Raw genomic sequence first — 13,246 nt, 5'->3', positions numbered from 1 at the left:
TTATTTTGGCTATAGTCGCTATTGAGTGAGCGATATGCTTATTGAATTTTATGCGTGCTTGTGTGTAATTTGAGTACCCTTCCCTCAATGCTTTTTCTCTACTTTACCCACCTCGTTCCACATGACAGCGCTGTCCCCAATTATAGCCATCCCTGGAACAGCTAACCAGCGCATTGAACTATAAGGGTCTCATTTTTTGCACTGTCAATAGGCCATATCGGGATAACACAGAATTCAGCACAAAGGAAGGGTGGTGAGGGGCCTGGGAATAAACCCATGCTAAAGTCACTTTGCCATCGAATGGCCTGATTCTACTAAGATTCGAACCCATGACCATTCGCTTGTCAAAGCAGACTCGGTAACCTTGCGGCTACAGAGCCCCCCTAGCAGTCAAGCAGTTAAGTCAAGTGGCTAAATCGAGCAGTCAAATCGAGCTGTTGAATCAAGCTGTCAGTTGAGTCGAGCAATCAAATCGAGTAGTCTAGTCGAGCAGTTGAATCGAGCAATCGGGTTGAGCGGTTGAGTCGAGCAGCCGATTCGAATAGTCCAATCGAGTTGTTGAATCAAGCAGTTCATCCGGGCAATCGTGTCGAGCAGTTAAGTCGAGTAGTCCAGTCGAGCAGTGGAATCAAGCAGTTGAATCGAATCGTTGAGTCGAGCGTCGAATCGAACAGTTGAGTCGAGCAGTCTAGTCGAGTAGATAAATCATGCTGTCCAGTCAAGCAGTCCAGTCGAGCAGTCAAATCGAACAGTCTGGTCGAGCAGTTCAGTCGTGCAGTTAAGTCTAGCAGTCGGGTCGAGTAGTAAGTCAAGCAAATGTGTCAACCAGCCAAATCGAGTAGTTAAGTCGAGTAGTCCACCCGAGCAGTTAAATCGAGCTGTTAAGTCAAACAGTCAAGTCGATCTGTCCAATCAAGCAGTTGAGTCCAGCAGTCGAATCGAACAGTTCAGTCGAGCAGTTCAGTTAAACAGTCCAGTCAAGCAATCAAATCGAGCAGTCTAATCGACCAGTCCAGTCGAGCAGTCTAGTCAACCAGTTGAGCAATCGAGCAATCCAGCAGTCAACCAGTGAGGTGACTGTTTAGTTACCGATAAGCCTCTTATGACATCTTATCAGAGACCTGGTTTGAGGTACAGACACAAGCCTCTCATATAAATAGATAGATTGCTTGATTCAGGTTCAGGTTGATTCAGCGGCAGTAACTAAACTCAAACAAATCCTTTAAAAACGATGGTACACCAAATTATTACAATTATCAGTGGATAAACCACGGTTTGCTACATCCGCAACTGCACAATTTTGAAGAAAACACTGCGTTAAAGTACCACTTTAGTATTTATGACACATTTATTAAGATTTTGTGACCAAAAACTGGTCATAAAATGATAAAAATTTCTATATATGTAAAATTAAACTCAGATTGTTACTCAAATCAGGTATCTTTTGGCTTACCTAACGATTCCCGTGTTACCTGTTGCTGGTGTTGCCCTGGTAGGATCGAACTTTGACCCTATTTCATTCGGAAGAAGTCACAAACTGTAGGCAGCTGAGATACAGTAGTTGTGCCTTAGTATCCTTAGAAGTTCTTCCATAGGTTTAATAATTTTATTAATTGAAAAGTAGTAACGGTCATTCTGTCGAGTAGTAAAATGTGGTAGTACCAGGTTGGAATGTTTATCTAAAAACCGACCCTATTTAGATTATGACTATCCATTATTTCTATTTTCTGACAGCGAATAAAAATGGCACACATTTTCTGACAACAAATAAAAAACAAGCGGTAGATGCATGGCACCAAGTCTGATTAATATGGCGGGTGGGATAAAACTTCCCAGCCAATCCAATTCCTTCGAACACCAGCTGAACGTGCATTGTACTCGATAGCGCACATCCATCGGGTGCGAGGTTTGTCGAAGTCTACGGCATCTTTCTGGTTCTCTGCTGATAATAGTATCGAATACTCTCTCGATGGACATTCTGGTCACGTGCACAGCCCGCCGCTTTTGTTCGTAATCGTCTTTACTTTACCTAACGGGACCGTGAGGATAGTTGTCCGGCACTTTCTGAATACTGGGTTTGCCGTAGTGCCGCTCAAGCTCGTGGTTCATTCCATGCCTCCATACACCGTTCTCTTGCACGCCGCCAAAGATGGAGCGTTCGAAAACTCCGAATGCTCGTAGGTTCTCTTCTATCGGTGTCCACTTTTCGTGCCCGTAGAGAACAACCGGTCTAATTAGCGTTTTATACAGTGTGCACTTTGTACGGAGGCTCAAATTGTTCGACCGCAATTGTTTGTGGAGTCCGCAATACCCCCGACTTCCGCTGATAATTTTAATCTCACGGCTGGTATTGTTGTCCTCTATTGCCAGTGAACCAAGGTAAAAGAACTCGTCTGCCACCTCAAAAGCATCCCCGTCGATTACCACGGTACTGCCTACCGGACCCTGTCGCACTCGCTCCCGCCCACCAGCATATACTTCGTTTTATACGTATTTATATTCAACCCAATATTCTCTGCTTCGCGTTTCAGTCTGGTGTACTAATCTTCCACCGCCTCAAATGATCTGCCGATAGCAACCATGTCATCAGCAAAGCAAATAAATTGACTGGAGCTATTGAAAATCGTGCCACGCATTTCGATCGCCGCTCGTCTTAGCACACCTTCAAACGGAATGTTGAATGGCAGGCAGGAAAGGCCATCTCCTTGTCGAAGTCTCCTGCGAGATTCGAATGGGTCCGACAATCCACCCGAGATTCTCACACAGCACTGGATCCCATCCATCGTCGAAGTCTAATAATCCCACCCGAAAAGCCGTTTTGGCCCAGTCCAGAATTTTTCATAGCTCTTGTCGGTTTACACTATCATATGCGGCTTTGAAATCGATGAACAGGTGATGCGTGGGGACTCGGGTGAAGATTTGGTCCGTTGTAGACCGACCCTGCATGAAACCGGCCTGATACTTTCTACGAATCTATTGGCTATTAGCAATAGTCGATGGAAGATAACTTGGGACAGCACTTTGTAGACGGCATTTAGGATAATGATCGTTCGGTAGTTCTCACAATCCTGCTTACCGCCTTTCTTGTAGGTAGGGCAGATAACCCCGTCTTTCCACTACTCCGGTAGTCGTTACGTATCCCAAATCTTGACAATCAATTGATGCAAACAGCATGTCAACTTGTTCCGGCTCATTTTAATATGTTCCGCTCCATTCTTTCCCGCTGCTTCGTTGTTCTTCGACCGGTTGATGGCTACTTTTACTTCGCTTATCGGAGAGAGTGACACATCTCCTTTGTTTGCTGTCCAAAGAAGTCACTTTCTCCACTATCATGGTCTTCCGCCTGCACGCCATTCAAGTGTTCATCGTAATGCTGCTTACACCTTTCGATCACCGCACGGTCGTAAGTCAAAATACCTCTATCTTAATTTCAGCACATTTCGGCCCGCGGCCCAAAGAGATTCCTTTAATCTCTGATAGAACTTCAGCTGCTCGAGTTCTTTGCACTCTTTCTCCTGCCGGTGGCGCTTCTTCTCCTGAAAGAGTCGGGTTTGCTGTCTTCGCTTCTGTTTGTATCGCTCAACATTCTGACTGGTGGCTTTACGAAGCATTTGTACCCGCATTGCGTTCTTCTCATTCAATATCTGCTGGCACTCGTCGTCAAACCATTCGTTACGTCGATTCGGTGCCACATGGCTTAGGGCGTTCTCCGCTACGCTGTTAATGGCTGTCTTCACGGCATCCCAACAATCCTCAAAATGGGCTCTATCCAGCTAACCCTTTTCGGGTAACACGCTGTTTTTGGCGACATTCGGCTGCGTCAGTCGTGCGAGATTATACCGTGGTGGATAGTTTTGGACGTATCTTTACCATCAATAGGTAGTGGTCCAAATCAATGTTAGCGCCCGGATAGGTTCTGCCGTCGATTATGTCTGAAAAGTGCCGACCATCTATCAAAACGTATTCATATAGACGTTGTTGTCAAAAGGATTAATGTTCATAAATGTTAAATATTAAAAACACCATTTGGGCTCCCACATTCCCCTGCCAATAACCATGTACTTCGCAGTGGCAGTGTTAATGGTAAGTCCCACTCTCGGTACTTCTTATTTGAAAGGCCTAAAGGTTTCTTCCACTGCTCTACGGTTGATTCCGATAGTCATCTGCAAAATGAAGAAGCATCAGATCAAGCTGCAATAATTTCGTTGGTAAACCATGCCACAGTTCATTTCGACTGAATCAGACGCCGCCTTAAAGTCCAGAAGCACATGATGAATCTGCAAGTTGTATGTACTCCAGTCGTGGAGTAACCCTAAGGAAAAGTCTCGCCTCACAGCTATTCTCGAATAGATACATACCACTTATGGCAGCAACTCGTAATGGATTGGTGGTTTCAAATCCCAATCCCAAGTTTTCTTGAATTGATGTTCAAATTTACCCGACGACTTTTGTTTTGGGACTGTTGTATAAAGGTATTTTTTAACACGCAGAAAAAGATTCCAAAGTTTTGCTGCTTCTACGGTTCTACTGCTTAAAAAGTTTCCAACAAAATTGGTTTTGTCAGTTTTTTGACACCCTGACATGACACACTTGGCACACAAAGAAAATACGCAACTTCTAGTTTCTTTAAATCAACGTAATCGTAAATGTTAGTTTAAACCTATCGTTTTAAGCTAGACTTATGACTCTAAGTTATGGATAAACGCAATCTCTCAACCTGCAGCAATTCGATTTACAACGTATATTTGAATCGCACCAAATGGTACAAGAATGGTATAGCACAAGCATAGTTGGAAGGTTGAAAAACGAAAATAATATTATGAAAAATCAAGGTCTGCAGTTTATTGAGAAAATTTTATTAAAAATTCTTTGCTTTCATATTTAAAATTCATATCTCTTGAACCAAGTATCGTAGAGCAAACAAGTTTCAATAAAAATGTAAGTAATATTTTTCAGAAATCAGATAGAATTATAATCTGGTAAAATCTGGATTTTATGCAGCAGTGGAAATCTCCAAATAAAAGTCCTTAAAACTTTATTTTCCCTAATGCACATTTTATGAAATATTGAGAGATTTGCATCCTACATCTGGCAAAAATCGATGGCAAAAAATGGGCCGAATAGGTAGTAAAGATGCCGGACAAAAATGCGGTGTCAATGGTTTTCTTCAACAGCGCCACTGTCACCAGAAACAACGATATATTGGTTCTCTGTGACAATATAACTCTTTGATATAACTGCTCTGACTAAAACACCTACCTTTGAGTTAATCCCGGACAATCAATCATGGCAATACAGAAGTATAAATGATTTACATGAATTTTGTGTTCATTAAAATTTGTTGCGAATGAATTATATATAAAGATTGAAAATGTTTGGTAGACATATGTATGTTCCCAGAATTGAATTTGAGAAAACATGAAGACAAAATGTACTGAATTCTAGAAAGCATGCAATTTTACCACACCTTCCCCCATTAGAAAGAATGATGTAATATAGTAAAGTCGCTCGCAAAAGAGAGATCTGTAAAACGTGGTACCCCGGTACGGGAATCCAGGACGTTAACTTTGAAAAATATATATTAGCTGAGAACCCGATCTTACTGGATCTCTTTTGACCTTCCTCTCAGTGGTGCACACAGCTACTTGTACAGCTGTTATCGATCCAAATGCAAGAGTAACACAGCCCTGTTCACTTGTTGGGAAATCTCTCTCTTGTTTAGAAAATTTCCCCACTCTTGTCTATCCTGTAGTGCTAAGGGATTATGTCAAGAAACATATATGTCAAGTTTGAGGAAGAAGCCTCCAGACTTTCCGGAGCTATGGCGGACTTATTTAGTTCTGATTTTCGATTTTTCTGGTGTTTTCAATTTTAACATTTTCCAAGAATTTTGTTTTGATCATTTTAATAATGATTTAATCTGCTCGAGAAGTTGTGATTTTTAGCTTAACTTGCATCATCTAGCAAAAGAAAAAACAACTGAATTCACAGCATTGATCTTGCACCGACAACTGCAGGCTTTTGTATTTGCAGTAACGGTATTCTTCAAGTATTACTCAAGCACTTCAACGCTGTACAAACAGAAGGCAGATAGACGTTACCCTGGCAGAAGTCCTTGGTTGGTTCATTTTGCACTGTCTCTAACCGTCGCTAATTAAATAAATGTTATTACGATGTACTCGGCAGGAAGCGAACGGTCGAGCATCCTGATAACAGCGCCCATACCCAGGTAGGTAGTGGAAAAAACTAGTGGAAACGGGTTGGTACAATTTAATGCCAATGCGATTCTGAGCTGCTCTGCACACAAACGTCCTGAACGTTTCGTTTTCAGTGTTCATTTAGTGTCGGTAATTCGGATCCAGCACTGCTGGGTCGTTTCTATTAAGGGATTTTAATTTCACAAAGGTTCTTTTCACCTTCATCACAAATGCTGCTGCTGCTGCGAGAGGAAAAGTTAAACCCAAAGAAAGAAAAACAAACGACGATCTTGTCCATTCGTATTGTCTGTAATGCACCGTAGTATCCTATTACGGCCCTGCCCAGCCCGGGTAGGGCCAACTACCGATAACGAAGGAACCCTCTGGGTCCCCTGGATTCCCCGACCAAGAGGCCCGGGAACAAATTTACGATTCTATATTAACCGTTTTGCTTCGTTTCTCTCATTCCACTGTGTACTTTTCTTTCCAATTACAGAATGTGCGCAATGCTCCTGTCGGAGGTGGCCAGTTTTGCAGCGGCCATGTTGTTCGCGGTGCATCCCATCCACACCGAGGCGGTAAGTAGATCTGCTCGCCCCCTTGCGGGCGGGCTTTTTTTTATGCTCATCTTAACAGGAGGAATGATTTGATACGGAATTGTGACCAGCAGCTACCTACCGAATGAAAATTGCCGGTTCCATCGGGGTGAGTCCGGAAGCAGATGATGGTTTAATTAAATCCGTCCCGGGGACTGCTAACTGCTTCTGTGCGCTGTTGTTGCTACTGCGAGGGAATGGAAAGTAAATACGATTGGATTTTTTTTTCTTGTTGGGATTAACTTTCAGATAAAAATATAATTATGCTTAATTCGAAAAAATACTTTTTGAATGTAACTTTAACCGTACTTTCACCGGTTATTTTAAGTTTGAGCAGTTCTATGCTAATCTGCTCAAGCGCGAAACCTTGATTAAATATTCAAACAGTGGCAGCGGAATAAAACCACAGCAGATTGATGCCATTTGCTTGGATTTCGCGTCGGTAACTTTCCCAAGGGACGACGGCCCACGGGAACAAATTCAATAAACCCAAGTCAATTACACAAATCTCACCATTTGCTTCGATTGCAGTAATCCAATTTACCGGCACGAGTTCCAAACAAAGCCTCTCCAGAAATGCTTCGAGACGTTTTCCCGAGGAGGAAAACCGCACCCACATGAGGCGGTCAGAGTGGTTTCGGTGATGGTGAATGGAAGTGGCAAAGGTAGTAGTATTAGTAGTAGTTCAATCACATCGCTTGCTCCGCTCCAATCCAACAGGCGATCGATTGCAAAATTCAAATCACGATCCGTTCGGCGAGGTCTGATTCATAATTAAATTTATTCATCGCTTTTCCACTGTTTTCTTTCCAAATAGCGTAACAGAACTCTGCTATAGAGCTGCCTAGGTACCTAGAGTTAGAGTAGTCGTGTATCAACACGAAAGCATTTCCGTTGGGCATAGGCAGCTCGACTCGACGGAAACACGCCATGCCTGGCAGCGGCAGTCTCATCCATCCATCCGTCAGTCAGTCAGTCAACAGGAGAAAGCGTCAGCTTGGCAATACGAGCCAGCTTGGCTTGGCTTGGCTTGAAAGGTTGGAAATCGATTCCCTAATTGGTATCAGTAATTGATTATTCGATTTTTTTCTTTATCCCAAGACCATTATCCGTCTTTCTGAATAATCTTGTGAGCCGCTGGGTATCTCAGTTTAATAGTAAAAATCCTATGAAAAGCCTTTGTTTTCAATAAATATTGGCAGTTGCGAACCATATCCAATTGAGGGGGAATAATGTATATATTTTAATTTAGTTTCACAAATAAATTATGCATTTGCTTGGATATAAAATAATAAGAAAGCTTCATATTTATTTATTTCTTTATGCCGGCAAGTTGTTAACATTCTGATTAAATTCAGAATTAAATTGGAATTTATTTCTTTTCCAGAAAACAAACCACATGATCCGATGTCGGATCAATTCTAACCTTTTTCAAATTTTATTCGTAAAATTTATTCAATGCTTCGGCCCACGGACACTGGCGTGCCACGCTATGTCCGAAGGCACTTTTTTGCACCTCGGATTTCTCTTCACAGGCTGTGTTACTATTGATCAAAACAATGAATTCAAAGAAGGTCTTAAAATATTCTGTCTTAGGTTTTTTGAAAAATTCCATTTTTAAATTTATGACCACCTCCGATTCAAACCAAATTGGGTATAATTGCTCATTCCAACCCCACATTCAATTTTTTAAAGTTTTGTTCGGATTGATCAATCCCCCTTGCAGTGATATGCAGTGAAAAATGAGTTTTTTCGAAAATCTGTGAAAAATGGCGAAGCGGCTCTGCAAAGGGGATTGATTAATCCGCACAAAACTTCGAGAAATTGAATGTGGGGTCGGAATGAACAATTTTACACCAAATTTGGTTGAAATCGGAAATCGGAAGAAATGAAGACCAACAATTTAAAGCGGGCCAGAATCCAAAATGTAAACAAACCGAGTGAGGGTTTATTATACTCTCACTCGGTTTGTTTATATTTGGGTGTTGGGCCCTTTTCAATTGTTAGTCTTCAAGTAAAATAAACATTGTTTACAAATATAACCTAAAAATATAATCCAAAAATGATGCAAATATTATGCAAGTTGGTTACAAAAATAACACAAATATCACAAAATGTTTGTGAACAAATTTGATAATACAGTGGCAGGATGAAAAGACGAAAAACATAAAAATGATACAAAAATTGCGTATAACCACAAAAATGATTGGAAAATTATATTAAGGTAATATGAAAATGGCGAAAAATTAAAACAGAAATGCAGTAAACTCATATAAATTATAAAAAAAATTGGAAGACAAAATGCTACTAAAATTCACAATAAGGCCGTTGTAAATTATTTTTAACATTTTAGTTAACGCCGTTTTTAGTTGTAAAAAACTAAATTTCTGTTGGCCTTACAGCCTAAAGAACTTGAAAAATGAGTAGTAACGCTTCTAGCACGGAACAAAAATGGAAATTCGAACAATGAAATCTCCGAAAATCGGCAAAAAAATTTTGCATTGTCGCACAGCCTTTTCTCAAATAAAAGTCAGGAATCGAAAGCAAACAAATTAAAGGTCAAATATCACAAACAAAAATTCAAAGATCAAAAGGGAAAAGACAACAGTATAATGTAAAAGCTTCAAAAATCGAAATTCATACGCCAAAACAAAACTCACAATAGACAAAAAACAAAAACACAATCGACAGGCGACAAGGGACAAGGAACAAAGGACAAGGAACAAGGGACAAAGGACAAGAAACTAGCGACATGGAACAAGGGAAAATCAAAAACTACAAGGTATACAGCCCTAAGGGTTGTACGAAAGGGTGACGTAGGACTATATCAGATTATTAGATCAAAGAGTAATGTAAACTGCATTTTTGGCATATGTATGTTTATAAGAATCTGCCAGTGCCATTGTTTAATTGCCTCCAAAACCCCCCACATGCAAGGGGTCGGACACTCAGCACATTGTGCCGCGGCACTCCAGAGATATCAAGCGGCACACCTCCGGTTCAATTTTACATATTAAATGGGAGCACTGCCAGTTGCCAAAATCATCTCGCACGGTTGTCAGATCTAACGAATTTAACAAATTTTGCAGTTCGGTACTTTCGGTACAGCATCGGCACAGTTCGGCACGCCTCAAGTCGCCTAACATAAAAACGGCTGTGCTGAGTGACCGACCACTTGCCCACATGCCGAATTTGGTTCCATTTGCTTAATTAGTTCTCGGAAATTTGTATTTCATTTGTATAGGAGCCCCCCCCCCCTCTTAGAAGGGTAAGGGGTCTCAGTACACCATAGAAAAAACATTATTTGTATGGGAGCCGCCCTCCCTCTTAGAATGGCAAGGGGTCTCAGCACACCATGGAAAAAATCCTACCTTCTAAACCCCCACATGCCAAATTTGGTTCCATTTGCTTGATTAGTTCTCGAGTTTTGAGGAAATTTGTGTTTCATTTGTATAGGAGCTCCCCCCCCTCTGACACCCTCCATAAAATTGCTCTCTTATCCATAAAATTGCTGATCATTTTATCTGTCCAACGACATATAAATTGTTCAGTTTCGTTCAGTGGTTTAGTAGTTATTAGCATTTGAAATTTTTCATTCAAACGTTACACTTCTATTTTCGTTTTCACAGAGTGCTACCCAGTCCCAGTATAGTAAACAAAGACGTAGTCCTACGTCAAAACCGAAAAACCAAAATAAAAAGTCCAAAATCAAAAATCGAAAGTCGAAAGTAGAAAGTCGAGGATCGAAAAACGAAAGTCGAAAATGCAAGCAAAAACCAAAAGTTCAAAGCCAAGAATCAAAAGTTAACAGTCGAAGTCGAATATAAAAAAAATCAGAGGGGTTGTGTACAAGACACGACCGCATATATAGGTGACGCAGGACTACGTAAGTCTCTTTGTAGTGATAGTAGCATGTATTCATGCTTGTAATCATTCGATTCTTCATGTATACATGCTATATGCAACATATATACATGCTACATGCGTTGTATGTAACATTTATCAAAGTAGTAACATTGCATACGTTCAATTCTCAAAAGATTGTGCATTTGAAAACAATTTAACAAAATCAAGAACACAAACTATTGCTTTCCTGCTACCTTACTGAAATTAAAGATTGTTTTTATTATCCATGGTTTCCCACGTTGAAGGGATTTTACCAATTCAATCCTATTTTATCAACAGCACATCTTTCCACTACACTTCTAATGAAACGGCAAGCATGCGTATTCATACAGAGTCGTATTATAACCGAACAGTACAGGTGCAGCACATTTTTCCAACACAGATATCAAGTTCGCCGAGGTTTAATCGTCTCGCAGTAAAGAATTTGCGATTTGTTGGGACAACGAACTTGTCACTTTTTCTGGCACACTTCCCTAACACAGACATCAAATTGGACTAGGTTTAATCGCGTTCGTAAGAAATCTGTTGGCACGAGGGGGCTTTGTTACTCTCTCTGGCGTACTTCCCAAGCAAGGACATCAAAATGGTCTAGGTTGAACCGCGGTGTTAAGAAATCTTGTTGAAATGAGGAAACTTTGTCACTTGTTTTGGCTTACTTCCCAAGCACAGATATCAAATTGGTATAGGTTTAGATCATCGTAAAGAATCTTCCAACCAATCACGAAGCGAGAATTCTGGTAAAACATAGGTTCATTATTTTCAATTTTTCAATAGTTCAACGTCAAGAATCCATACTTTTCTTCTTTTGGGTCAATTCTTAGAAGATTTTCCGATCGATTGGTGTAAGAATATTGAAAATCGATCGGAAAACCGCTGAGCTATTAGCGCTCAAAACCTTTCATTTTTCGTGACGCTCGCATTTTTCGATTTTTTGGAATGACACCCTATCTCAAAACTTGCCGTAAGACGTAGTCCTACGTCAAAAACTGGTAATGGATCGAAAATCGGGAACCGAAAACCAAAAGTCGAAAGTTGAAGATCGAAAATCGAAGGACGTAAACCGAAAATGAAAAATCGAAAGTCGAAAGGCGAAAGTCAAAAGTCGAAAATTGAAATCAAAAGAAGAAAGTCGAAAATCGATAATCTAAAGTTAAAAGTCAAAAGTTGTAGATCTAAGCACGAAAGTAGAAAATAAAAAGTCGAAAGTCGAAGACCTAAGCTAAAATCAAAAGTTAATAGTAAAAATCAACAGTTGAAAGTCGAAGTCGAAAACAGAAAATCGAAAACCGATAATGGAAAATACAATATCCAAAATCGAAAATCGATAATCGGTAATTGAAAATGGAAAGTCGAAAGACATAAACCGGAAATGCAAAATCGCCAGTCGAAAGGCAAAGGTGAAAAGTCGAAAATTGAAAATGGAAATTCAAAATTCGGAATTAGCAAGCTGAAAGCCGAAAATCAAACGTCGAAAATCGAAAATCTAAAGGTAAAAGTCGAAAGTTGAAGATCGAAGTTCGAAATTCCAAAGACGTAAACCGAAAATAAAATGTCGAAAATCAAAAATCAAAAACCGATGATGGAAAATCCAATATCGTAAATCGTAAATCAAAAATCAAGAATCGAAAATCGAAAATTTAAAGTCTAATGTAGAAAGTGAAAAGTTGAAAGTCGAAGACATAAGCCAAAATCGAAAGTTGAAATTCAAAAATCGAAAGTCGAAAGTCGAAGTCGAACATCACAAAACGAAAGTCGAAAATCGAAAAACGGAAAAGGAGAATCCAATGTCGAAAAACGGAAATCGAAAATCGAGTATCAAAAATCAAAAGACGTAAACCGAAAATGATAAGTCAACATTTGAAAGCCGAAATTCAAAAGTCGAAAGTTAAAGATCGAAAATCGAAAGTTGAAAGACGGAAGTCGAAAACCGAAAGTAGAAATTCAAATATTCAATTCAATATTCGAAAGTCGATAGCTGAAAGTCAAAGATCGAAAGTTGAAAATCGAAAATCGAAAGCTAAAACTCATTTGTTCGAAAGTCAAATATCACAAGTCCAAAGTCTAAAGTCATGAGTACAAAGTAAAAGATCAAAAGTTGAAGGTACAAAGTCAACTATCAAAAGTCGAAAGCTGAAAGTTCAAATATACAAAGTTAAAAGCCAAAAGTCAAAAATCAAAAGTCAAAAGTCGAAAGTGGAAAATCGAAAGCCGAGAATCGAAAGTCGACGGTCAAAAGTCAACAGTCATAAGTCTAAAATCAAAAGTCTAAAGTCTAAAGTAAAAAGTCGAAAGTCGAAAGTGAAAAATCGAAAGTCGAAAATTGATAGTAATGCTACTCCCAAGCACCATTTAAGGCGGAACCGAAAGTGGCTATCGCTATTGTGTTAGTGCGACAAACACTGTACTGTACATCTCATGTGTTCGTTAAAAACCTAAACGTTTATTTGAATATTGCATTAGTATTGGTAATATATGTCAAATAGCGGAGCTTGCAAACATAAACAGCTGATCCGCAGCCAACCGCACTGACTACAAACATCCCGAAAA

At 40.0% G+C, this 13,246-nt stretch overlaps 1 protein-coding gene across 1 annotated transcript in view; it reads left to right on the top strand.

Annotated features, from left to right (window-relative positions):
• The window catches only part of LOC128735253 (protein O-mannosyl-transferase Tmtc3-like), a 450,482-nt gene that overhangs the window by 134,141 nt on the left and 303,095 nt on the right, over positions 1-13,246 (top strand). The window contains exon 3 of the mRNA XM_053829747.1: positions 6,694-6,775. Within this exon, the coding sequence (XP_053685722.1) occupies positions 6,694-6,775 (82 nt within the window). The remainder of the gene's footprint in view (positions 1-6,693; positions 6,776-13,246) is intronic.

Source organism: Sabethes cyaneus, chromosome 2 (genome assembly GCF_943734655.1).
Source record: "Sabethes cyaneus chromosome 2, idSabCyanKW18_F2, whole genome shotgun sequence".
In the NCBI taxonomy this organism is placed as follows: Eukaryota; Metazoa; Arthropoda; class Insecta; order Diptera; family Culicidae; genus Sabethes; species Sabethes cyaneus.
Note: the sequence above shows the minus strand (reverse complement) of the source record. Positions and strands in the feature narration are given on the sequence as shown.